We start from the raw sequence: 26,721 nt of genomic DNA, 5'->3' as shown, positions 1-26,721 counted from the left end.
TGTCAGCACATAGGCCCAGAGAACACACCAATATGCACTTTGACAGTTTTCTATAATAGCAGGATGTAGATGCTCTTATTTTTAAAGAGATTTCTTCTTAAATACTCCTGCAGTTTTCCTATCAGAGGATAACTTCAGTTTCCCTTGCCCTAGATTCCTGTTTTGCCCTCACTGCTTTCAGATCTGCTGTATCCTACTAACTCCTGTGAAGTGGTAGAGCCTGACTCCTCTGATGTCCTTACAACTCCAGGGGAGCTTTGTGGCTTATACCCACTGAGAGTCTGGACTACTGAAACTGCAACCTAAGTAATCCAATTTTAGTCTTAGCCTGATTATCTTCAGTGATCTATTTCTTCATCTTCTCTTACAGTTCTTGAGAACTCCACAAAGAGGGTGCCACCTTTGGCCCTAGCCCAGCTGAGCTCTTACAGCTCAGCAGCTGTAAGAGAGACTTTCAACAAGAATACTGGCTAACTGGTCATTAATGGCTCAGGAAGTGTTTGCAAGTAGTATGCCACTCCTTTGAGGCAGGGAGGAGAATTCATTTGGCTGATGGCCTGGGGCTGAAAGGTCATAGCAAGCTGTCCCCAGAGGGAAGTATTCATCATTCTGCAGGAACTGTTACTCATCCTAGGGCATGGGGTGACCTTAGTCCCACTAGGCTGTTGGTAGTCCAAATGAGTGTAGCACTCCACCTCTTGAGCTTCATGCTCTTGTGGTGTAGTAATTGTACTACTACCACCACCACTGCTAGACACATACCACCCTGCCTGCCTTTCACCCTGCCAGGAGAAAGCTGAAGGTTAACACTGGCCTCTGTGCTGAGAGGAAGGACTGGGAAAAGTTACTGCTACTTGACTGACTCTTCACAATTCCCCAGGGCTCCCACAAGGCCTGTCAGGTTGCCCTGAAAGACTGCTTCAGGGAGCCATGCAATAGCAACCTGAGGGCACTAACTGAAGCAGTGTTCCTTGTAGCAGGAGGGGAGAATTGAAAGTTTCATTTTTTAGTGGAGACCGATCCTGTCAATTGAAGAGTTTCTGGGGCAGAAAGTTTTGTCTTTAAAGCCCAAAGCGAAGGGAGCCTATGCCCACACACAAGGCAGTACAGATGCCCCTGCTTGTATGCTAAGTACATTAACAATCAAGGCAGGAGGCTACAGCCAGGTGAAGCCTGAAAAGGTAATCTGTTCAGAATGCTGACAAGGCAGCAGGTGTTCCACCACTTTGTGTAGTTGGGTGCTAGTAGTGGTCTTGGTCATGCACCTCAATGGAGGCCATTCTAATGTGCACTGAGGGGGAAATTTCAGGCACCAGGAAGGAGAGAAACTCACCTTGTCAAAGGCTACATGTTGGGATCTCAATTCAGTCGAGTACAAGACCTTGCCTGCCCCATCCCAGTAGCAGCTGCCTCCCAGCTGACCAGAGAGACCCAAAGATGGCAGATACGTCTGAAGTGTTTATTGCAATGTAATTTCAGGCTGCATTTCTTTGTACTCACTACATTGCAGAGACAAGTTTCACGAGCAGGGTTCCCGCAAGTGCTACACCAGCAACAGCTAGCACCCCGGGTGCTCCAGCAGTCACGGGCAGTCCTGTTAGAGAGATGAAGAGTATAACTATACAGGCAAGCAGGGGCATGGGAGAACTGAAGCCCCTTTGTTGCTTCAAATTAGGCCCTACCCATATTGAGGAAGGAGCTATATGTGCATCATGATTTTAGGTGTAGAGGAGAGTTGTTTCACACCAAATATTAAGCTGGTGGACATTAATGTCATTTGATGCCTCACTCTTGCAGATTCCCTTGGTTGGAAGCCCAGAGCCTTTAGCCTGTGCTTACATCTGAAAGGGGATAATTCTCCCAATGGTTTGTTAGCTGGAACATCTCTGGAAAATTTGGCCTCCCTCCCAATGGTCATGGGCCTTTCATCTTCTCAAGTCTAATGTATTGAGGCAAACAGTAGGATGCTGAAGCCTGTTGACTTCTGCTTTAGAAGCACTGATTACCATTACAAAAGTGATTTTTCCTTCTGTTAATATCCCACTTTAATTGAATTGTCTCATTAGAACTGACACCCAACTTGCTAAGGCAACTCCCATCTTTTCATACTATATAAATAAATAAAAATACACACACACAGTACATCTCCCTACTGTATTTTCCACTCCATGTGTCTGATAAAGTGGGTTTTAGCCCACAAAAGCTTATGCCCAAATAAATTTGTTAACAAGGAGTATTTGTGGCACCTTAGGCTGTTAAGTCAGGAGAGTATACTAGATCAGATCCCAGTGTCCAATTTAAGAAGGGACGGGGATAATCTAGTTTGGCATTAAAAGGGAAATGTTTAGAGACTGGAGCCTGTGTTATTCCCGACTAAGTGTTTTTATAAAGTAATATGCAACAAATTGCTATATATAGTTCTGTCTATGGTCTATCCCTGATTTTTTTTAATTAAATAACCTACATCTAAACAGAGGGAGCATGAGAGCTAGATACTTCATTAGTATGAACCCCTCATTGGCATTTTAGTGGCCAAAAGGAGCAGCAATTGCAGTTTTTACTTTGGGGCCCTCCTGATGCTACCATAATCTGAATTGGGGTTGCAGTTGACCTTTCAAGTGTTATAGGAGCCAACAGAGCCACCTGAGAGTTTTCTCCAACTCCTCCCAAGGTGATGAGGGTAAAGATCAATCCTCCACCCTGGTATTGGCCCAAGTTCAGACACCTAGGGATGGAGGTTCTAGACTCAGATGCTTACAACTGGCAGGTTGGCCAGTGCAAGGACATCAGTGCCAGGCAGGGAATAGTGCATCTTGGTGCTCATCTGATGAGAAGGTGATGTCACATCCCTATAACTGATGCAGCTCTGGCAGGGTTATTTATGGCTGCACCCAAGCACCCTTGTAGAGAGACTTAAGTTCTAGGAGTGGTCAGGTCTGTGGTACTCACGAAAGCTCTGCACAGCATCATTCCTTTCTACACCATCCTGGAGAAGAAATACAGGCCCCCTGCTGGTGACGGGGGAAAGGCCAGTCTCTGGATGATGCTCAGAGCTCCTTCTACCCCCTGAGAGATACATGAGGAACATGTTTTAGATGCAAAACAGCATTGCCCCAGACTGACCTGTTTCCCCATCATCCCAGAGGAGACTGCCAGACAGTACAAGTAAGTTAGCATCCCCTGCAGCAAAGATTGCAATGCACAGCTCTACTCCCCCATTCTCCAATAAAGATCAAAGTTTGGACAAGTTGAAGAGGCAGCTGCACTGATCTCAAGAATGCAGTGCCTAGCAAACAGAAGTGACACGTTCGCACTGCATAGAAGTCTCATCTGCTGCACCCTCAGAGGGTGCTAGCCACGATCACTGCCCTTTGAAAGGGTGAAGTGTCATCAACCTTAAGAGTCCTAAAGTCATGCCAGGCCCAAATCACAACTGACCCCAAAATAGAGTTTTGGCAGGTCTGTGCAACTCCTGCCTAGTGGAAGTGCCTTGTGTACAGGCCAATGGCCACTTGCCTCCTGAAGGATCAGCCTTGCTTTTCAGCCAGGCATCACCAGCCCCCAGTGGTTGTTATAGAGCCACTATTGAGTACAGGAGTCCTGGCAGCAGCCCTTATCCCCACACTCTAGAGAGCAGAACTGGTACACTTACTGGCTCCAGCAGAGCAGGAGATGGTGCAGGACTCCAGCCTGGAGGGCAAGCATACGGAGGCACTGCAGTGCAGGTACACCTAGAGGAAAGACATGTGAGGCACTGCAGTGCAGGTACACCTAGAGGAAAGACATGTGTTAAGAATCAGGCTCTTGCAGTTCGCTATAGGAGCAGTGCTGCAGCGGGTTCTCTAAACAGACTAGGGGCTGCTGTTGTACCCCAGCACTTTACTCCCCAAGGCTTCTGGGAGCACAGCCAGTAGGTGAACACCCCCTGGGAGGGAGCCCAGTAGTCTGGCCCTCTGCTATCCCACACTAAGGGAAGGAGATTCAGTGTCAAGTCACAGACAAGTCTGGATTGGGTTTAGACTGTCAGAGCCATCCACTCTGGAGAGGAGGGCAGGAAAAAGAGCCAAAGGGTTAGAAATATAGTGTACTCCCAATGGGAATGGGAGCAGCTAATGCACTTGGAAGAGCTCCCTGAAAGGCAGATATTGGCAAACACAGAGCCGGTTGTTAGGAGAGAGATTGCAGGAGAGTTTCTCCCTGATATGTCACATCTACAGAGCAAAGCAGTAGTCAGAGGTCTCAGTGTGAGCTAAGAGGTGGGGACAGCACCATGTACTTCAAGTAGTAAGACAACAGCACCCAAATCTACTTTACAAATCAGTCCTTAAGTTGGTTCAGTCTATTTGATACTGAACAGTCAAGGCAGTTTGGTCAAGACTCCCACTACCATAAAGCATCTGCTAGCATCTCAAGTGCCGGGGACATTTTCCTCCACATACTAGTTTAAAGCTCTAGAAAGATAGTTCTCAACCTGCGGCCCAGTCAGCACAGAGCTGCAGCCCACGTGACATCCTCAGGGCCATACAGGTAGTATTGGATGCAGCTCAATGATAAATAGGTTGAAAATCACAGCTCTAGAATGAGCAGCATCTGACATTGCTTCCCCACCCACTGCGGGAAGCATGCTCTAGCATAGCGTTTTTCCTCAGTCAGTAAATATTTCACATTTGTGACACCTCAAGAGACCTGAGGCAGGTCAGTCTTTAGCATGGGGATAAGTGACTGCCCCAGGTCCCAGTGAGGAACTTAGAAAGTGGGTTTAGGTGACCAGTCCCATAGTTTCCAACTCCAAGTCCTGTGATCCCACTGGGCAACCAGCCTTGAGACAAGGCTGTAGGGCAAGTATATTTCTACACCCAATCAGGGATAAAGGTTAGTTTTAAAGGCTTTTCCACATGGCCTGCCGCCCTGCCATTTACAAAAAGAGCGGCAGAGGCTCCATTTTTGAGCCGCTTCTTCCCAGACTCTAGGAAGGAAGTGTCCCAGTCTGCACTGCAACACCACGGCCTCTCCCTAGTCATGAGCTACAGAACCCCAGTTGGCCATTAGCTGGTTATGATTCATCGGAGGTGTTGGTTTGCTTCAGCATGAATGGTCAAAGCCCCCTTCTGCTTGTCTGAGGACCCTGTAGGCGAGGTCTCATATCCACTCTGAGCAGCACACAAGAGGCTGGGCTGCTGTTCCAATGGAGCAGAGCTACAGCGGCTGACACGAGCATTGAAGAGAAGCCATACCGGCCCTGTGAGTGCCCGCTGGGAGGTAGACTCCACGAAGGTGAAGGTGCTGACGATGAAGCACTGGTGGTGAGATGGGAACTGCAGCCCCGAGGCGGCTCCCACAGGCACCAGCTGGGTGCGGTAGTTGTCTCCTGCATACGGGCACCTGGGGGTGGGGGGAGAGGAGAGCAGCTGTGAGAAGTTGCCCTGCACTCCCCAGGCCCAAATAGAGACCCCTCACCCTGGACCCCCAGTCACTCACCCATCCACCAGGATAGGCCACTGTGGCTGCTGCTGGGGGTTGGCACTGGGAGTGGCCCAGCAGTGGTGCAGGACCAGAACTAGATCTGGGTTAGTTCTCTGAAGGATCCGGACCTCCATGTAGATGGGGTCCTGCAGAACCTTCACCACAGGATAATCTCGGTCTGTATAGTAGGAGCCATAATTCTGCTCTGGAACAGAGATGGGCACAGAGGGGTCACTGCAGATCAGCATCAGATGCATGTAGAGAAGCTTAGTGCATCATACAGAGCTGACACCCACAGGCTGTTCAGGGGGGCCTGGACTCCCAGCTCAGGGGGCAGTGTTCCCACTGTGCTAGATCTAGCCCACAAAGCAGGAGCAGGGCTGCCTTTCCATACACCGAGGACAGATACAGCTCACTTCTGGCTGAGAGTGAAGTTAATTGCATCCTAAAATCAAAGTGCAAAGGATAGTCAAGTCACAGCCTTATCTCCCCCATCCTCCCTAGATCCACTCCACAGGGTCTTAAGGCCTTATCTGGGCTGGAGGGGCAGCTAAGCCAGCGATCAGATTCTTGCACCAAGGAGGTAAGAATGAGCCCCTGCTCCCACACAGCACTTGCCAAGGAGCTCTCCTACCTATAGCAATGCGTAGCTCCAGCATCAGGGGGCCAGGCTGGGACACAGCAAGGGGCGGGGGCAGGGTGAAGACCTGGATACTCAAGGGGAGGAAGTTCCCACTGATGGAGTAGCTGCAGCGGACATGTAACCTGGTGGTGTGAGTGCCAAGAAGATGAGAGATGATCAAGGCCAGGCATGCACTGCAGAGAAGGCATTGAGGGGGAAGGGCACCAGAGGGGGTGGGGGGTATGAACCCCCCAGGGGGAGGGACAGGGTTCAGGGGAGCTGAATTGCCCCATTAGGGGCACCTGGAGGAGAGGCAATTAAGGATTAGTCCCATCTGGGGAGAACCCCATGGGTGGTTCCTATAGATGAGGGACTGCAGGGCAATAGGGAATGACTGAGGAGAGCTGCCACAGGGAGTTCTACTTTGAGATTGGCCCCATGGAGACAGAGCAGCTGGGGTTCCAGGCAGGTGCCAGGGGAGCCCTAGAACTGCCAAGAGGAGGCTCCCCAGCAAGAAGCCTCACAAGGAATCAGATTTCCAAAGAGGAGTGAATGGTGAAGTCCTGGGAAAGGCACCTGTGGGCAGGCAAAGGTAGGAAGTGGAGGGTCTTGTAAGGAGACCGTGTTAGCTGCTTGACCCCAGGGTTCCTGGACTGGAAGCCAGAGCAGAGGGTGGGCCTGGTTCCCTTTCCTATCCCCTCTCCTGGGGATGGGAGACCTCCAACAGGGAGCAGAGTAAGTGACTACAGAACCTGGGCTGGGGCAGGTGACCCAGCACAGGGACAGATGCTTTGGCATGTCAGACTCCTACAACAGAAGGAGTGAGTATGAGGGACCTGACCAGAGGGCTGGAATCCTGAGCAGAGGCTGAATGCGGAGTTGCTACAATGCCAGGCCTGGCTGCAGAGGGACATGCTGGCTGGTGAGTTCATTCCATTTCCTCCCTGCACCCCAGCCCAGGAAAGGGTTACAAACCAATATCCCCTTTATTGACTGGCTTCACACTTGCCCCCATTCACCTCACTCCTCATGGCGAGTCTTCCCCCAAGGAATTGTGAGAACCCAGGGTTCTGGGGAGAGTCACTGTACAGTGCCTGGCACCTGCCATGTAACAGCTGGCTGGAGGAACAGCTGGCCCTGAACCACTCCCATGCTATTGCCATGAGCTGAGCAGGGCTCACATGACAGAGGCAGCTCTGGAAATGCAGGGCAGAAGGGGGCAGAGATACCAGCCCCAGGAGTTACCTGAAAGTGCTGTCCCAGGTGATGGAGCCCAGACTCCAGGTTCTCACATCCCTGTCTGCCACCAGTTCATTCTCATACACACCCTGGGCTCCAGCCATCTGCAAGGAGAGAGCAGTCACTTGTTTTATTTAGCGTGTGCATAGTCATCTAACCAAGCAATGGCATCTTCAGCAGTGTGATGCAGTTATTCTAGCCCACTGCTGAGCCTAGTCAGCAGGCATTCATCGACAACATGCGTCATAGTCTGTGTTGCGCCACAGCTGCACAAAGGGCTGTCACAAAGACCCCAGCAATACTGGTTGGCTGCACAGAGACCTTGCCTGGTCCAGAACCTGTTCAACAGAGACCATTGGCGACGGGGCAGGTCAAAACCAGGTGGGCAGATTGTGCGGTCAGCAACAAGGGACTGGTTGGGGATTATAACAGATATCCATTCCTCTCGCCAGAGTGTTTCTGCCCTAACATCCTGGCGTGGCAGATGAGACCATAATGGGCAATGTGAGGGCAAACATGCAGCTGGTGGTTTAAAAGGTCATTGTGCAGCAGCAGGCTTAGTTGGGATGCACTTTCTCCAGTAACTTACCAGTGGTAACCTCTCATCGGATATAAGGAGGAGCAATATTGCTCAGAACTGGAAGCCATCAGGCTGGAGTTGGACACAGAGTGCCAGAGCGGATACGCAGGGTGGCATGTAACTGCATATCCACCAATTTGGTGTGTGACGATCTACTCCAAACTGGTGCACAGTGCTCTGCAGTAGGTCACTGACTACTGGCTTTGACTCTTGCAGGGCCAGGCTTCAGCTGAGGGGAAGCCAGAGATTTGCCCCAGAGGAGCCACTGTTTGTTCAGCAGGGTTTGTTGCTGCATCAACCTCAGAAAGGGACCTGCCAGTGCACCTTCTTCCGATCTGAACCCCCTTCTATTCCAGCTGAAGGGCCCCATCCTGGCCTCCCCCAGCTCAACTCTTACCTGGAAAGTGGTGCCACAGGCAGAAAGTGGGAACCAGAACAGGACAAAGGCATTGTTCTGCCCCACAGGGACACAGCCAGCACCACGCCCACTGGCCAGACGAACCGAGTCCAGGATCAGGGGAGGCAGAGTCACAGCCTGAGAGACCGCGAGGGAGAACTGGCCATCTGGAGTGCACTGCGCTGTCACTGGAAGGGAGCCAGGGACAGGTCAGGGTCACCCTACCACCTGGGCTAGTCAGTCTCAGGACACTGGAGCGGAAGCCAGCAGCTGGTCCTGGAGCTGGATAAGAACCCACCGTATTCTACTGCACCCCTCCAGGGCACCCCGAAGGGCACAGGCTGGCACTGCAAGGGACCCTGGCAGCATACAGCTCATGGTGGAGCTGCAATGGTCATGAGTCATGTGCTGTGGATTCCAGGCCATTGGACTGGGTCTGTTATTGACATGGCTGAAGCACTCAGCCCTCAGTCTGAGGCTGAATGGAAAGTGTTGCACATGGCCTTGTTATATCACACTAACCAGCCCAGCACCCAGCTGTCTACAGGACTGGGTACATGGAAACCCCACTCAGTTTTGATGCCAGGTATCTCAGACACTGCCCCCCACACGCAGGACCATTAGTCAGCTCTGGACAATTCATGTGCACAGAAACTCACCTGTATTGCCATAGTAACAAGGCTTCAGCCTATCACTGGGGTTGTAGTAACAGCCTTGTTCTTCACAGTCTCCCTGGGCGATGGGTGGGGAGGCACAGGGCAGCCTGTCCTGGCTCTGGATAGCAGCACAGACACCGGGGCTTGGAGCATCCAGGGCTGGGGTGAAACAGGTGGGAAGCAGTATGGCATTCAGAGCAAGAGGAAGGAACAGAGACTAGGTGGGGCAGGAGGCTGGGCTACAGAACATGCTCCCTCCTGGCTAGGCTGGAGCCTTTGAGGCTCCTTCAGGACCCCAGGGGTTCTGCAGGACAGACATCCTGCTTCCAGCTCATAAACACTTTGCAGAGGGGCTTCAGTCAACCATCCAGCACCACAGGGGGGACCTAGTCTGTGCATTCTCAGCCCCAAGACTCACGATTTAATCCAGGACCAGTTTGGGTAAAGGGGTAGTGGAGACATGGCCTCTAGGAGAGCCTCCAGCACCAGTCACCATACCCAGGCCCTTTATTGCATTAGCCCTTAGGTCACTGGCCCTACAATGGCCACTTGACCCCAGTGTGGAGAAGGGGGAAGACACAGGCCTTCCCCATGGAGGCAGACCGAGGCCTCCCTTTTTCCAGCTGGAGGAGAGCAGCCATCTCTATGAGATCATTCACAGCCACCAGTGGTGGCATGCAGCATAAGACATTAGGCCCTCACCTGGCAGGCTCCTGGGACACCTGAGCACTTTCTCCTCACGCAGGGCTCTGTGCCCACCAGCAGCCATCCCCTCAATGCCAACCACCATCAGGTAACCACCATCCTGGGGAGAGAGACCCACAGATATCAGGGCTGGCAGAGCGGCAAACAGAACCCAAGGCAGGTGCCAGAAGGTCACTCACCCATTCCAAGACAGAACAGCCAGCATAGGAGGCACCAACTGTCCTGGAGCCATCTGCAGCCCAGGAGACCCAGACCCCACAGCTGGAGTCATTCTGCAGAGCATGCAGCCTCCCAGCCGTATCTAGGAAGCAACAAGATCAGCAGCCAGTGCAGAGGAAAAGGGCACAAGAGCCATTCAAGGAGCTACTGCCCCCCTGCACAGAGGGGTCAAGCTCTTGACTGGCAGGGGGCTGCGCAGGCTCCCAAGCCCCAGCAGCACTGCTGGGAGCATGAACTCCAGCTCAGGTTAGCCATTGCTGCCCAGGACTCAGCCAGCTGCTGGGCAGGGCTTGGACAGGTTGAGGGATCCCTGGGAGATAATCAGTCCCTTCTCCTCTCCCTGGACTCCCCCCAGGCATCCAGGGAGGGGCACACAGGTCTGGCCTCACTTACCCCAAGCAGTCAGTGCCAGGGACCCCACCCCAGCCTGGCCAGGAGGCAGCATGAACTGCAGGCTTCTCTGGCCACAGACCAGCCCCCTAGGAACTCCCAGGGCTCCCAGAGCAAAGGGGCAGTACAGCAGCCAGAAGCACTTCACTCCCCCAGGGAGGCCCCCACCACACTCCAGCCATACTCCTACCAGTGACCCATAAGTAGGGTGACCAGACAGCAAGTGTGAAAAATCGGGACGGGGGTGGGGGGTAATAGGAGCCTATATAAGAAAAAGACCCAAAAATCAGGACTGTCCCTATAAAATCGGGACATCTGGTCACCCTACCCATAAGGCACCTGCCCCCAGCCTGCCCACTTTGTACCTTGCAGGCAGCTGGGATTGGCCAGAGCCCAGGTGGCCATTCCTGCAGACCCAGGGGGAAAGAGCCCAGCCCCTCCCCTGAGGTCTGGCCACACCCTGCCCCAGCAAGCTTTGGGGGTGGGCTAGAGCTGCCTGGCCCTTCTCATGAGGAAGCAGATGGGTCTGTGTTCATGGCCCGTTGCTGATGGAAGGTCAGTTTATTCTTTCCCATTGGAACCCAGGGAGGGTTCAGACCTTCCTCCCTCTCCAAATGCTGGTGCTGGGCCTCGCCCTGCTGAGGGGTCAGCCCAGCCCCTCACCAAGGCCCCCCTGCTGCATGATGGGGGCTTCTGCTGTTGCCAGGGCATCTGCCACCAGGCCAGCTCTGGACTCACCAGACTCCCCCTGGAGCAGGGAGGCTCCTCGGGGCCAGTCCCAGCTGGCCACTGCTCAGCTCACAGGCCAGGTTCCCTGCATCAGGCCCCTGCAGAGGGAGCTGTGAGAGGGGGAGGGCCTGAGTCCCCATTGCCATAGTTACCAAAGCAGAAGGGAAGTGTTTTACCCCCTCTGCTGTAAATGAGGTGCAGGCCAGTGGAGAGTCAGGCCCAGAGAATCCAGCTCTAGTGGGAAGCTAGGTTTGGTTCCTCTTTGTGCCGTCACTTCCCAGCCCAGCAGGGACCCAAGATTATCTGAGTCTTTGGAGTCTTGGGGACCTCAAACTCATCTCTATTTCCTTTCAACAAATGCGGGGCCTGGACCTGCTATGGGAGTTTGGGCCAAGGGAGGTGTGTATGGGACATGGGATGTGCTTAAAGCTTGTGGTTTCCTGACAGTTCCAAAATACAAATGGAAAACAATTTTCATCCCATGGATCCCAACTTCATTAATCAGGAGGGGGGAACTTTTGAGCTACATCACAGCCCTCTACCATTGAGCTAGAGGCTTCCTTGATGCCTTCGACTCCCTTGATGCCTTCGAGGAGCAGTGGGCGCTGTCTGGGGTTCTCTGCTCAGTGTCCCCATCCGGTACCCTGGTTTTGAACTTATGACCTTCACCTGAGTCCCTGTTTTTCTCATTTGTTGTCCCCTGCGTTCATTTGGTCCCTGGGTCTAGTGGTCCCTCCCACCTCCCGGATTTCCAATAAGACTAGGCTGTTAGCCTCTATGACAGGGGCCGGCAAACTTTTTGGCCCGAGGGCCACATCTGGGTATGGAAATTGTATGGTGGGCCATGAATGCTCACGAAATTGGGGTGGGGCCGAGGGCTCTGGGGTGGAGCCAGAAATGAGGAGTTCAGGGTGCAGGAGGGGGCTCTGTACTGGGGCAGGGGGGTGAGGGCTCCGGCTGGGAGTGCAGGCTCTGGGGTGGGGCTGGGGATGAGGGGTTTGGGATGCAGAAGGGTGCTCTGGGCTGGGACCAAGGGGTTCGGATTGTGGCAGGGGGATCAGGGATGGGGCAGGGGGTTGGGGCACAGGAGGGGCTCAGGGTGCAGGCTCCGGGCGGCATGTCTCCCCTCCGGCTCTAACGCAGAGCCACGGCCAGGCGGCTCTGTGTGCTGCCCTGTCCACAAGTGCTGCCCCTGCCGCTCCCATTGGCCGCAGTTCCCAGCCAATGGGAGCTGTGGGGGCAGTGCTTGGGACGATGGCAGTGTGCAGAGCCCCCTGGCTGCCCCTACACGTAGGAGCTGAAGGGGGGACATGCTGCTGCTTCCGGGAGCTGTGCAGAGAGGCGGCATGCATGCACAGAGCACCCGCCCCCACCCTGCTCCCCGGGTGGAGCACAGGAGCAGGGCAAAACCCAGACCCCACTCCCCAGCGGGAGCTCAAGGGCCAGATTAAATAGGCTGGTGGGCCGTAGTCTGCACAGGCCACAGCAGCAAGCCTGCAAGCCCATCTCAACAGACTTGGACTACTGCACTAAACGTAGCTGGGTAGATGTTGTGGCTTGGGCTCTGAAGCCTAGGGAGTGGGGTATGTTTCAGGGCATGAGCTCCAGCCAAGCCCCTGCTTAAAAGTGCTCTCTACACAGCTGTTTTTGCTGTGGTAGTGTGAGCCCAAATCTGTCAACCTGGGCTTGGAGACTCAGTGCCATGGGATGCCACTGGCTGCTGCATAGATATACCCTACATGGCCAAAACGGAGGAGGGGGATCAGATGCACACTTTGCCAGCAGGATTCAGAGCTATTTGCTGACAGCAGAGGACTGGTGTGGCGCAGGACTCCTGGGTTCCCTTCCAGGCTCTGTTAGGGAGTTATTCTAGTAATCGTTTTCCCTTCTGCCATTGGGCTCCCTCCTTGTCTCTAACCCCTCAACTGCTGTTATTTAGATTATCATATCATTTGGGGCCCTGTAGTCACCCACACTAGCTCCTGCCCCTCCTCCTATCCCACTCCCACCATGGCTCCTGACCTCCCAGCTCTGTGCCTATCTTGTCCCTTTCCATTTTCCCCCTATTCTCTGTGTGTGGGTCAGGCCCATTACTCCTCCTCAGTGCAGCCTGGCACAAGCAGGGGGCATTGAGATCACAGGAGAGACACGTGCCTTGCTCTCAGTTCTGGTGCTCAACACCACAATGTCCCCTCTTGACCAGCAGGAAAAATTTAAAGGAAAGCACTGCTCATTGGAGATGGAAACTGGAGAATTTGGCTCCAAACAAACCTCCACTGAGCCTGAGCAAACTGATTTTTTCAAAGGCTTGGGACTTGGCTCCATGTGGGAGGAGCTTCACAGGGCCAGCAAGAGGTACAGCCCAAATATCAAAGCCACTCTGGGATGTTTCAGCTCCCAGCTCCCCACCAGGAGGGTTCTAGAACTTCTCAATGAAGCAGCGAATGGGGCAAAACCTATTCTCCCCCTTCTCCCCCCCCCCCCCTCCACCCCAAAAAATTCATTCTTGCAAACAGCTGCTCCATTTTAGGTGAAACTTTCTTATAAAAAAAATTCAGCCTGAGGTGGACACCTGAGCTGGAAAATTCAGCCCAAATGGCTCAGAATAACTGAAAACAGAGCCTTAGAAAGGAAAACATCAGGACAGCCTTCACTGAAGGCAGAGCTGGTCACAACTGGCTTGGCTGTTTTAAACTATCTCAGCTACACGCACATACCACTATTCCAGTGGACCTAGGCTGCATTAAGGCAAAACCAATCTTCCTAAAGTTTTTAATAAAGAAAAAGCACTGACACATTGCACCAGTGGAGTGGTTGAGGCACTCAGTAAAGATGGAGGAGATCCAGGGTCAAGGCTCTGACTCCAGCAGAGCAGGGACTTGAGCATAGTTCTCCCTCATCCCAAAATACCCTAACACCAGCTATGGGTTATGCTGGGGCAGGTCTCTGTATGAACAGACATTCTATCCTGGACTCAAGAAAGTGGGTAGTGGAGATCACAGCAGAGCTGCAGCAGCTCTGCTGACTAATTCTGCACATCTCGCCTGCTTTTCTTGTGCAGCTGTAGCTCAGACAGGATCTTCCCCAAGACTGGTACAGAAGGTGTTATTGACCTTTGTACAAACACAAGATTCCCATTGCTCTTTGGGCTTTCTGTCCCCCTTATCAATTCTATAGTCCTCTCCTCACTCGGGAGTATGTCACTTCCCAAAGGCAGCTATTCATTCTCTCACCAGCCACTGCCATCCTGCTGGTCAGCCAGGATCCAGTAGCAAACACGAGAGAGGAGCACTGGGATTAGTTAAGTTTCCTCAACTAGCAGTTGGTTTTATACGGTTCCTGCCTGTATTTTGCTTTAGTATCCTCCACTGGCTGAACTGGCCAAGCACAAGGGAAGCATGGAGGGAGTCCTGAGCTTACCAGGATGGTGGCATTTGTACTATACAGAGATACTGGTTGACTAGGCTAACTAGCCCCATTCAAGCCTGCCTAGCAAGAAGACTAGTGATCACACTGAGATGTGGTACAGCACTGATGCTCCATATGCTGTAAGACTCAAGACAAGTTAAGCTCCTTGGTACTGCTGCCAGATGAGCAAAGCAGCTGTTTTCTGGCTGGGAGGTCACAATTGTCCATTCCTGCACAGCTGGTCAGACAAGGAGTAGGCAGGGTTGGGCCCACTTCCATTGAGGCAACAGGCAGGAGTGGCAAGCCCTTTCTCTGGTGCTATCACTGAGGCAGGAGCATCAGTAGAGACACAAGGTGCTTCACTGGGCCTTCCTGTACAGGCTGAGCAGGCTTGAGTTCAAACCCACAACTGCTCACCATGACAAACAGCTTCCACTTAGCCATAGCCAGTAATCGAGGTGAAGAGACAGGGCAGACTATGCCAAGGGAACCAGGAGCCTTTGCAGAGGCATGGGGAGTGGATGGAAAGCTTCCATAAACAATGTGTCTAGCAGGGTTTTTGCCCCGTTGCTCCACCTACACCCATCTCAGGTTTGTTCTCCCCTTCTCACAGGGAGACTGCAGAGCTGGGCACAGAAGAGCCAGAGACACAGTATACCTGGAATGGTTTTAATTCAAGATTCTGGTTTCACAAGCTGCATTTCTCCATCTCCACCATGCAGTTACCAGGAGTGACATGGACAGGCCTTCCCCCCAACTGCAGCACTGGCCCAAGCTGCGGTTCAGGGTGCTCCAGTGCTCAGAGACTAGGGTTACCATATTTCAGCAAGCAAAAAAGAGGACGGGAGGAGCCCCGCCCTAGCCCCGCCCCTGCCCCTCCCACTTCCCGCCCCCCCCAGAACCCCCAATCCTCCCCCCGTTCCTTGTCCCCTGACTGCCCCCTCCTGGGACCCCTGCCCCTAACTGCCCCCCAGGACTCCACCCCCTATGTAAGCCTCCCTGCCTCTTGTCCCCTGACTGCCCCAACCCTTATCCACACCCCCACCCCCAGACAGACCCCTGGGACTCCCACGCCCCATCCAACCACTCCCCACCCCCTGACAGCCCCCCCCCGAACTCCCAACCCATCTAAACCCCCCCGCTCCTTGTCCCCTGACTGCCCCCTCCTGGGACCCCTGCTCCTAACTGCCCTCCAGAACCCCACCCCCTACCTAAGACTCCCTGTTCCTTGTCCCCTAACTGCCCCCTCCTAAGACCCCCCCCAACTGCCCCCCAGGACCCTACCCCCTACCTGTACCCTGACTGCCCAAAACTTTCTTCACTCCCCCCAAAAAGCCCCCCCCCTGAACTCCCGACCCCCCCCCGTTTCTTGACTGCCCCCTCCAGAACCTCCCTGCCCCTTCTCCTGCCCCCTGGCCCCCTTACCCTGCTGCTCAGAACAGGGTGTTGGGCTCTGTGCGAGCCGGACACGTGGCTGCGCTCCCCAGCACAACACACAACCCGGTCCCTGGCCCTGCACAGTGCTGCCGGAGCGGGGCACTGGGCTGCAGGGGAGGAGGAGCTGCCGGCTCAGAATGCAGGGAGGGAGGGAGGGAGGGGGGGGGAGGAGGAGCTCCTCTACAGCTGCTCTGGAGTCCAGCCCGTGACTTTCCTGCAGCCCTCCCAGCCGCTCGCTCTGCTCTGCGGGGGGGGGCGGAAATCCCGGACATTTTGAGTGATTTACAAATTCCCCCCGGACGCTATTTTTAGCATAAAAAGGAGGACATGTCCGGGTAAATCCGGACGAATGGTAACCCTATCAGAGACAAGCCTGCAGGACGGAGACAGCAGTTATTAGCCATATGCCCAGCCTGCACAGCCCAGGGAGGGGTAGGAGGAACAGGAATCCTATCCCTCCCACTGCCAGTCCTTCCTGCTCAGGGCAGACTCCCACCCTGCCCAGGGGCTGGAGAATGTGGCAGCTGTAGATGAGGCAGCAGATGCTATTTCAGATGTGACCACAACACCCAGAACGCAACCTGAAATGCAGAGTCATCTGGTACACAAGTTGTTGCCCTGGCTTAGTGCCCTTGTTCGGTTGCCCAGCAGCATGTACAGTTCCCTTGAAGTGAATTTCTACCACTGAGCAGCTCATACCAGGCTCAGGGAGAAGGTCAGCTTCAGACCACAGTTACACCAGGGCTCAGATACTCACCACATCCATCCACAGCAGCTTCTCCTCATCCAGTCCTGGAGGAGTATCACAGCCCCCTGGCTGGTGATGGGGGAGAGCCCATCCTGAGGGTGCTGCTCGGAGCTCCTCCTGCCCCCGTAACGCCAGCAAGAGTTTAATTGCAAGGCACAGACAAGAAACCTGTACACTCACACCACCAGGTCCCTGGTGACCCACTTTGCCCAGCACTCCCCACTATCCATAGCCAGAGCACTCCCCATTGTTCAGGGATTGAGGAGAACACATCCTTTTCTCCTGGGATGAGGCTAAATTCGGATTTCTCAGAGAGGCTCTGGGAGATGGAGCTGCTCACTGTAAGAACAATGTTACCCCCAGTATTAGAGGAAGTCTGTGCCCAGAAGCCACAGCCTCATGGCAGGAGGGAGAAGAGGAGGAGCCCACTCCCAGGTTTCTCAGACCCGGTTCCAGAGATACAGTGGATTCCTGCCAGGCCCTCTTATCCCATCCCACAGAGAGAAGGGGAGGCAGAGGGGCCAGGATACTCATGGGCTCTAGCAGGGCAGGAGATGGTGCAGGGCTCCTGACTGGAGGGCCAGCACATGGAAGTGCTGCAGTCCAGGTACACCTAGAGGAGAGGGCATGGGTTAGGGCCTGGAGCTCTCGAAGTTCAGAAGCAATCACCTTGGGGCAAGTGTAGCATGGTTGGAGGCTGCCTTTGTATCCATGTGCCAGGAGCCCCTATGGTGTAGGCACCAATGTGTGCACTCAGGAGTTGGGGGAGCCCTATTACAGCTATGCTGAGTGCCTTGGGGGTCAGAGCAGCAAGGTCAGTGCATTGCAAGGTCCCCCATCCCTTGTAGGCAAGGAGGCAGCACAGAATTGGTGTCTCACCCAAGCAGGACTTGGCCACATGGCAGAACTAGAGGAAACTCACCCTGCAGATAAATGAGACCTAAACCCATTCAGAGGGAGGGAGAGCCTGGGCACAAGCAATACTGGGGCTGGGCTGAAACAGCAGGTTAGGCTGGGAGTGTCAGAGCTGGCCCAGAGCAGCACTGGGGACAAGAAGGGCAATTCCTGCAAAATTGGAGATTTGTGCTGGAAAAGTTTATCAGGAGATTCCTTAGATTCAAACAGAAGCTGTATTTTCCTGTGGTGCTGCATTGCCTCATGGGAGTTGTAGCTCAAACACCTTCCTCCTGTGGGCTGAGCTCTCCGGCATTTCCCATTGTGACCGGGGTTCTTTCAACCCAAAGCTCTTGGTAACTTTTACTCTGTGCGAGGTGTTGTCAGGAAATAAATCAAGGGAGACACGGACATCCGGCCGATAGATGGCTGGCACAAACAGGACAACACAAGACTGCTTTCACTTAAAGCTAAACTTTACTTAGTCTCAAGCATTTACACACGTCCGTAACAGGTTAGTAAAACACCCCCAACCATCGATAATTACCGAAGCTGAGCGTGGCTTTCGAGTGGCACCGTAACAGGCTTCTGTTGGCCAGGCTTCCGTCTGCCAGTGGGGACCCCAAGATGTGTCCACAGGGAGCATCCCTGAGGAGCCCCTTCTGTGTGGTCCGGTTACCTCTAACTTTTCCCCCCTTATTTATACATTAGTAACATAATGACATATCCCTTAAAGAAAACTTGCTAAGCAAGCAGTTTTTAAAGATCAAGCAAGAGATTTCCTTATGTTCATCAATTTACCAGATATGGGTTTTTTTCCAGAATGTCCATGCCTTGGGTCCCTGATAAACATTCCCGGGGGCACATATAAACAGACTTCCTGTTTTTCTAAAATACATAGATCAGCAATTTGAACATTCTCAGCAGGAAGGATGCATGGTTAAGCTGCCCTGTCTGTGGCACCCAAAACCCTCTCCCCTCCTGTCTTGGTTATGCCGAGGTCGCTGCATGACCAATTTACGACCTGCTGACTTGGCTACTTTTAGCAATAAGCAAGAATGGCTCAGTATGGCCTGCTAACTTGACTACTGTTAGCAACACTCAATAGTGGTTCAGGCACTTTACTGGTTTGCCAAAATCTCCCTGTACACCATGATACACTGCAGTCTCCCCTCTGTCCAAGAGGGATGCTGCATCATGGAACTCCCATGGCATGCTGTGTGCCTGAGGTCTTAGAACGGAGACAGGCACAACGCTGGATGTGCAGGGCTATTTCAAAGTTAGAGCCCATCCTACTGATTTCTGGGATCATAGAATATCAGGGTTGGAAGGGACCTCAGGTCGTCATCTAGTCCAACCCCCTGCTCAAAGCAGGACCTAATCCCAACTAAATCATCTCAGCCAAGACTTTGTCAAGCCTGACCTTAAAAACCTCTAAGGAAGGAGATTCCACCACCTCCCTAGGTAACCCATTCCAGTGCTTCACCACCCTCCTAGTGAAAAAGTTTTTCCTAGTATCCAACCTAAACCTCCCCCACTGCAACTTGAGACCATTACTCCTTGTTCTGTCATCTGGTACTACTGAGAACAGTCTAGATCCATCCTCTTTGGAACCATCTTTCAGGTAGTTGAAAGCCGCTATCAAATCCCCCCTCATTCTTCTTTTCTGCAGACTAAACAATCCCAGTTCCCTCAGCCTCTCCTCATATCTCATATGCTCCTGCCCCCTAATCATTTTTGTTGCCCTCCGCTGGACTCTTTCCAATTTTTCCACATCCTTCTTGTAGTGTGGGGCCCAAAACTGGACACAGTACTCCAGGTGAGGCCTCACCAATGTTGAATAGAGGGGAATGATCACGTCCCTCGATCTGCTGGCAATGCCCCTACTTATACAGCCCTTCTTGGCAACAAGGGCACACTGTTGACTCATATCCAGCTTCTCGTCCACTGTAACCCCTAGGTCCTTTTCTGCAAAACTGCTGCCTAGCCACTCGGTCCCTAGTCTGTAACAGTGAATGGGATTCTTCTGTCCTAAGTGCAGGACTCTGCACTTGTCCTTGTTGAACCTCATCAGGTTTCTTTTGGCCCAATCCTCTAATTTGTCTAGGTCCCTCTGTATCGTATCCCTACCCTCCAGCGTATCTAACACTCCTCCCAGTTTAGTGTCATCTGCAAACTTGCTGAGAGTGCAGTCCATGCCATCCTCCAGATCATTAATGAAGATATTGAACAAAACCAGCCCCAGGACCGACCCTTGGTACACCCAGGTATCCACTGCTACACTTGAGAGAATGGTTCTTCCTCTAGTTGCTGGCAGTCAAGCTTGGCTTTTTAGAGCCAGTGTCCCTCCCTAGCCCAGGGGCTGGAGGGGATAGGTGGAAGGACCCTGCATTTTTCAGAAGCCATACTGGCCCTGTGAGCACCTACTGGGAGGCAGACTCCATGAAGTGAAATTTTTGACCATGAAACGTTGGTGGTGAGAGGGGAACTGCAGCCCCAAAGGCCGCTCCCACAGGCACCAGCTGGGTGCAATAGTTGTCTCCTGCATACAGGCACCTGGGAATTGGGGGGGAGCAGCTGTGAGAAGGTGCCCTGCATGCCCCAGGCCCAAATCAAGACCCTCACCTGGACCCCCAGTCACTTATCTGTACACCAGGATCGGCCACTGTGACTGCTGCTGGGGGTTGGTGCTGGGGGTGGCCCAGCAGTGGTGCAGGACCAGAACCGGGTCAGTTCTCTGCAGGATCCGGACCTCCACCTGGTTATCTGAAGGTGCTGTCCCAGGTGACAGAGTCCTGACTCTAGATTCTCACATCCCTGTCTGCCACCAGCTCGTTCTCATACACACCCTGGTCTCCAGCCATCTGCGAGGAGAAGGCAGATACCGGCAGATTGACCAAACCAATAAGGGTCAGTTTTGACTCAGGTCCAAAAGCCTGTTAAGTATTCATCCCACACAGCAGCTGGGCACTGACAAGCAGGCACCTTGGCTCCCATCCTGGAACCCAGACCACTAAGTAGCATTTGCCACTTCCCTGGAAAGTGGTGCCACAGGAAGAGTGTGGGAACCGGAACAGGACAAAGGCATTGTTCTGCCCCACAGGGCACCATGCCCATTGGCCAGACGCACCGAGTCCAGGATCAGGGGTGGCAGAGTCACAGCCCGAGAGACTGCAATGGCAAACTGGCCATCTGGAGTGCACTGCGCTGTCACTGTAAGGGAGCAAAGGGGACGGTGACCCTGACCTGTCATCTGGGCTAGCCAGCCTCAGGACACTGGAGAAGAGACTCAAGTTCTAGTGCCCGTCTGAATGGGACAGTACTCCCTCTCCACTGCCCAGGTATGAGAACCCCTGACCGGAGAGGGATACCTTCCAGTCTCTGCACCTCATCTAGAGTCCCCTTATTTCCAGCAAGGTCACTGGGAGAGCCAGGCTGAGCCCCTAGCTGGATCAGGCTCCCCAGATAGGAACCCTGTTACATTAGGAACTCAGACCAGAGGCTAAGGAGCCAGGATAACTCATTCTCCCAACCCTGGGGACTCAGGAGAGGGGCAGATTCCCAGTTAGGCCATCACGGCAGTTCTCCATGTAGCTGGGAGAGGGTCATGGCCTCTACATTGAGTGGCAGCCAGCCCTTGCCATTTCAGGCAGGGTGGAGTGTGAAGTTGGTTTTGCAGTCACCCAGCTCTTACAAGTGAAATGGGAAGTCCCATGCAGCACTCTGAGCACCCAAGTGCCAGCAAGCTCTTCACAGCCACCGTCTGTATTAGGGGTTGCACACCAGCTCACCTGTGTTGCCATAGTAATTGGGATTCATCCTGTCACTGGGGTTGTAGCAGCAGCCTAGCCCTTCGCAGTCTCCTTGATTGATGGGTGGAGAGGCACAGACCAGCCTGTCTAGGCTCTGGACAGCACTGCGGAGATTGGGGCTTGGAGCATCCAGAGAGAGAATGAGGCTGAGACCTCCGTCTGATTCTGCCGGCCCCTCTGAGAAAGGGTAAGGTGCCTGCAGCACCAACTTCTGCTCCAGACATCCCTGCTCAACTCCAACCCCGGTCTATGTATTTAAAGAAATAGTCTACAGACTTTAGCCCAGGGACACTACATGCTATAGAAACACACAAGTGGCGTCCCTCCCTAGCTGTAGGTTTGCACATCTCTTCCCAATTGGCCTGATGGTTTTCTGGGCATTCCTCAGGCCCAGCCCGAGTTGAAGAGGAAGGCATTTCCCCAGTCAGAGTCTCAGCTGGTGTGGGTGGTGGCTGCAGAAGCCACAAATCGATCAACTTGGCCAAGTCTCCAGTCACCCAATGGAAGGGCAGAGACCCAGACCAGAGAGTAGATGGAGAAAGGAGGAGAACATCAGATCCCTGTTCAGTGCACTAAGGAGTTACTGCTAGCATTTGACTTTTACCTGTCAGGGCACCTGAGCACCTTCTCCTCCCGCAGAGTCTTCTGCGCTGCGACATCCATACCCTCACACCCGACCACCATCATGTAATTGCTGTTCTGAGGAAGAGCCAGCGCATTCAGGCCTGTTAGAACAGCATAAGGAGAGGTTACTGCTCTCAGCATTATCCACGGCTACCAAGGATGCCCCAGCAGCTGTACATTATGCTATTTGTAGAGTTAGACAGGAGAAGTGACTGAAAAAGAACCAATTTCTTCACTGCAGTCGAAACAGAGTCCAGCTCTGCTCTTGCACACCAGAGAGAGCTTTTCAGGCTCTTAGTAGCTGAACTCTGGAGAGGCTGCATGGAGTCCCTAGTGTTACCAGACTTAGTTACAGACACCCCGGAGGTGGGCACATTTGACAGACTATGACTTGTGAACTCTCACCTTCTTCTAAATTGGGAAGAGAACTCCACTCCCCTTTGTGGGTGGGGGAGCCCAGGAAGAGAGAGCAAGTCACTCAAGCCATGCTCTGCATTGCAGCTCCGCAGATGGTACCACCTTCACCAGCACCGTAGCCACCCTCTCATTGAAGCCCGTGAGAGGATCCCACTGCTCAGAGCAGACACACCATTGGCCACTAGCACCGCCTACACTAGAGCACCCCCTGTTGGAGCTGCACCAGTTGGCAGTGGGGTTGCATTAGCAGGGAATAAGCCTAGTGTAGATCAGCCCTCAAATACAAGCAGCCTTAGTGAAGATCTCTGTACATTGTAGAGCATCCTGTCTATTACAGGAGAGGCAGTGGAAACTGGTGCATTTCAATGAGAGTACATTGTGAAGACAGTTTTCTACCTTCTACCCTCCCCCATAAGAAAAAGGGGGTTTTCCTCACTATTGGAAAGCCACTCACCAGATGGGGAAGCACCGTAAGAGGCACTAACGTCATGTGAGGGGCAGTGTGAGCCACTCGGAGATCAGGAGGGTCAATGCAAAGCACTGCATCACACAGGACCCATTGTTGGGTGAGTGGCAATTAGGACACAGGTCTGTCTGGTTTTGATACCAAGCATTAGCGCCACAACCTAGTCACGACCCTTTGGTTCAGGCACTGCTCCCCAGGCCTTTTGCCCAAGGGCGGGAAGCAGCAGCCAATGCCATCCTGGCGACCAGCCTGGGATTCACTGACAGTTCCAGGAGACCAATGGGAGAAAAGCCATGCCAGTCCCATCACACTCACTCACTCCCTGACATAGCAGTCAGTGTAGGAGGCATTGACTCTCACAGAGCCACCAGGGGCATGGGAGACCCAGGTCTCACAGGCAGAGTCATTCTGTAGAGGATGCAACTTCCCCTGAGCATCTGGTGAGAGAGCAAAGGAAAGGCTGGAGGAGGCTCATGTCCAGTGCTAGAGAAGTTAGGGTCTGGAGCCTCTCCTGGGCCTCCTCCAGCCAGCCACTGCCTGACCTGCTAAAGGAGACAGAGGCAGCACTAGCATTTAGCTCAGGGGTTCTCAAACTGGGGGTTGAGACCCCCTCAGGGAGTCTCAAGTTGTCTTGGTCCTGCTAGTGAAGGCAGGGGGCTGGACTTCATGACCTTCAAGGTCTCTTCCAGTTCTAGGAGATGGGATATCTCCATTTATAATAAATAAATAATAATAATAATTAAATGTGTGTGGGGGGGTGTCATGAGCTGTCAGCCTCCACCCCAAATCCTGCTTTACCTCCAGCATTTCTAATGGTGTTAAACATATAAAAAACTGTTTTTAATTTATGGGGGAGGTCACCCTCAGAGGCTTACTGTGTGAATGGGATCACCAGTACAAAAATTTGAGAACCACTAGTTTAGGTGGACCTCTCCCTGCCCAGTGAAGGCCTTTTACCCTCCTGTGAATATCCCAGCCCTTACAGCCACACCACTGACCAGACTGGCTCTCCTGCTATCACTGAAACATACAGACAAGGGCTCAAAAGCAGCATAACTGAGTCAGTCTATCTCCTTCAGCCCTTCCTGCTATGGATAGCCAGGCAAGGCAGTCAGTGCAAAGAGACTCCTCCCCTCAGCTCAGCAGCAGCAGTGGGCAAGGAGCTGGGACACTGCGCGGTGGGTCACTGTCTGGCCCAGGCCCTTCCTAGCCAGAGGCCGAGGCCGAGGCATTTCCTTCAGGTCACCTTCTGCTGCAGCTTGGCCACGGGCCCCCATAGCCACTAGCCCAGCCAGGGATCCCAAGTGGGGATTGTCACGGCTGGCTCCTCCCTGCCGCCAGCAGCTCTTCACTGCCAGGGAATTCCTGAAATCCTGTGTGCCCCTCCCCCACCCACCTCCTGGGGCTGTGAGTGTCCCCCCCCCCCCGGACAGCCCCTCCCCCGAGCTCTGAGTGCCCCTGGCCAGTCCCTCCCCTCAGCCCCCCCCCCACTTCCTGGGGCTCTGAGTGCCCTCAGCCTGTCCCCCTCCCACACCCCGGGGCTGAGTGACCTTGGCCAACCCCTGTCCCTTCAGGAGGAACTCCCAGTACCCACCCAGCCCCCACACCTCAGAGTTCCCCTCCCTGCGGCTCTGTGGCCATACCCCCACCAGGGCCGGCTTTAGGCCAATTCAACCAATTCCCCTGAATCGGGCCCCGGGCCCAAGCCCCGGTACGGTGTACCGGCAAGAGCCAGTGCGCTGTACCAGGGTGGCCCGGCTTCCCCAGGGGGCAATTTAAAGGACCTAGGGCTCCCAGCAGGGGCCGGAGCCCCAGGCCCTTTAAATTGCTACCAGACCCCCACTGCTGTAGGGTTACCATTCGTCCGGATTTACCCGGACATGTCCTCCTTTTTGTTCTAAAAATAGCGTCCGGGGGGAATTTGTAAAGCACTCACAATGTCCGGGATTTCCCCCCTCCCCCGGCAGAGCAGAGCGAGCAGCTGGGAGGGCTGCAGGAAAGTCCCGGGCTGGACTCCGGAGCAGCTGTAGAGGAGCCGGATCCGCCCTGCATTCTGAGCCGGCAGCTCTCCCCTGCAGCCCGGTCCGGCAGCACTGTGCAGGGCCAGGGACCGGGTTTTGTTGTGCTGGGGAACGCAGCCACGTGTCCAGCTTGGCTCGCACAGAGACCAACACCCTGTTCTGAGCAGCAGGGTAAGGGGGCCAGGGGGCAGGAGAAGGGGCAGAGAGGTTCTGGAGGGGGCAGTCAAGAAATGGGGGGGCTTTTTGGGGGGAGTGGAGAAAGTTTTGGGCAGTCAGGGTACAGGTAGGGGGTAGGGTCCTGGGGGCCAGTTGGGGGGATGTCTTAGGAGGGGGCAGTTAGGGGACAAGGAACAGGGAGTCTTAGGTAGGGGGTGGGGTTCTGGAGGGCAGTTAGGAGCAGGGGTCCCAGGAGGGGGCAGTCAGGGGACAAGGAGTGGGGGGGTGGGGGGCTGGGAGTTCTGGGGGGGGAGCTGTCAGGGGGCAGGAGTGGGGAGAGGGATCGGAGCAGTCAGGGGACAGGGAGCAGAGGGGTTTAGATGGGTTGGGAGTTCTGGGGGGGGCTGTCAGGGGGCAGGAGTGCGGAGAGGGATTGGAGCAGTCAGGGGACAGGGAGCAGAGGGGTTTAGATGGGTTGGGAGTTCTGGGGGGGGGCTGTCAGGGGGTGGGGAGTGGTTGGATGGGGCGTGGGAGTCCCAGGGGTCTGTCTGGGGGTGGGGGTGTGGATAAGGGTTGGGGCAGTCAGGGGACAAGAGGCAGGGAGGCTTAGATAGGGAGTGGAGTCCTGGGGGGCAGTTAGGGGCAGGGGTCCCAGGAGGGGGCAGTCAGGGGACAAGGAACGGGGGGAGGGTTGGGGGCTCTGGGGGGGCGGGAAGTGGGAGGGGCAGGGGCGGGGCTAGGGCGGGGCTCCTCCCGTCCTCTTTTTTGCTTGCTGAAATATGGTAACCCTACACTTCTGGAGCCCTGGGGTAGGGCTGCGGGGCTCTGGGGGCTATTTAAAAAGTCCAGGACTCCCGCTGCCTCTACTGCCCCGGCCCTTTAAATAGCCGCTGGAGCCCCGCTGCTTCCCCAGGGCTCCCGCGGCTATTTAAAGGGCCGGGGCGGTAGAAGCAGGGGAGCCCTGGGCCCTTTAAATAGCCCCCAGAGCCCTGGGATAGCGGGGGACTCGGGGGCTATTTAAAGGGCCGGGGCTCCAGCTGCCTCTGCTGCACCCCGTCCCCGCACCAGCCCCGCACCCCCTGCCCGCAGCCAGCCCCGTCTCCAGCCAGCCCTGCACCCCCTGTCCGCAGCCAGCCCCTGCTGCACCCCTGCCCTACCTCGAGCCCTGCCCCCCCGTTCTGGCCGCACCAGCCCCGCCCCCCTGCCCTGCCTGCAGCCAGCCCTGCACCCCCTGTCCACAGCCAGCCCCTGCTGCACCCCTGCCCTACCTCGAGCCCAGCCCCCCCATTATGCCCGCACCAGCCCCACCCCCCTGCCCTGCCTGCAGCCAGCCCTGCACCCCCTGCCTGCAGCCAGCCTCTGCCGCAACCCTGCCCTGTCTCCAGGCAACCCCTGCCACACACCCCTGCGGCCCTGCCCAAAGCCAGCCAGCCCCACACACTCCTGTCTCCAGCCAGCCCCGCACCTCTTGCCCTGCCTGCAGCCAGACCCTACCTCCAGTGAGCCCCTGCCCTGCCTCCAGCCAGCCCCATGTCCACTGGTGCCCTGCAGTTCCCAGGGCAGTAACCCTGCACACATGCTTCAATGAGGGGGGCAGGGAGCAGCTGGGACCCACATATGTGCACACCACTAGGGTGACCAGACAGCAAGTGTGAAAAATCAGGACAGGGGGTGGGGGATAAATAGGATCCTATAAGAAAAAGACCCAAAAATCGGGACTGTCCCTATAAAATCAGGA

The 26,721-nt window shown here is 54.5% G+C and overlaps 1 protein-coding gene and 1 pseudogene across 1 annotated transcript; both read right to left on the bottom strand.

The window, feature by feature from the left end:
* Positions 1 to 2,706: 2,706 nt before the first annotated feature.
* Positions 2,707 to 10,597, bottom strand: LOC101948923 (zona pellucida sperm-binding protein 4-like). Its single transcript, XM_005285640.3, has 11 exons — positions 10,275 to 10,597; positions 9,842 to 9,963; positions 9,660 to 9,762; positions 8,961 to 9,116; positions 8,302 to 8,489; positions 7,331 to 7,428; positions 6,098 to 6,228; positions 5,479 to 5,668; positions 5,235 to 5,382; positions 3,653 to 3,731; positions 2,707 to 3,066 (listed from the first exon to the last, which is right to left on the bottom strand). The coding sequence occupies exons 1-11, from the start codon at positions 10,324 to 10,326 to the stop codon at positions 2,921 to 2,923; spliced, it is 1,413 nt and encodes a 470-aa protein (XP_005285697.2). The 5' UTR covers positions 10,327 to 10,597; the 3' UTR covers positions 2,707 to 2,920.
* A 9,652-nt stretch (positions 10,598 to 20,249) lies between these two features.
* On the bottom strand, positions 20,250 to 23,135 carry LOC101949180 (zona pellucida sperm-binding protein 4-like; annotated as a pseudogene).
* Between the last annotated feature and the right edge of the window lie 3,586 nt (positions 23,136 to 26,721).

This window comes from Chrysemys picta, chromosome 7 (genome assembly GCF_011386835.1).
Source record: "Chrysemys picta bellii isolate R12L10 chromosome 7, ASM1138683v2, whole genome shotgun sequence".
In the NCBI taxonomy this organism is placed as follows: domain Eukaryota; kingdom Metazoa; phylum Chordata; order Testudines; family Emydidae; genus Chrysemys; species Chrysemys picta.
Note: the sequence above shows the minus strand (reverse complement) of the source record. Positions and strands in the feature narration are given on the sequence as shown.

Excerpts from the sequence above, each read along its gene's own strand:
- LOC101948923 (XM_005285640.3), bottom strand. The coding sequence starts at position 10,326 with ATGCTGCCTCCTGGCCAGGCTGGGGTGGGGTCCCTGGCACTGACTGCT. Across the intron at positions 8,490-8,960 it reads TTGTTACTATGGCAATACAG|TGACAGCGCAGTGCACTCCA; the intron begins GTGAGTTTCTGT and ends GCTCCCTTCCAG. Across the intron at positions 5,383-5,478 it reads TGGCCTATCCTGGTGGATGG|GTGCCCGTATGCAGGAGACA; the intron begins GTGAGTGACTGG and ends CCCCACCCCCAG.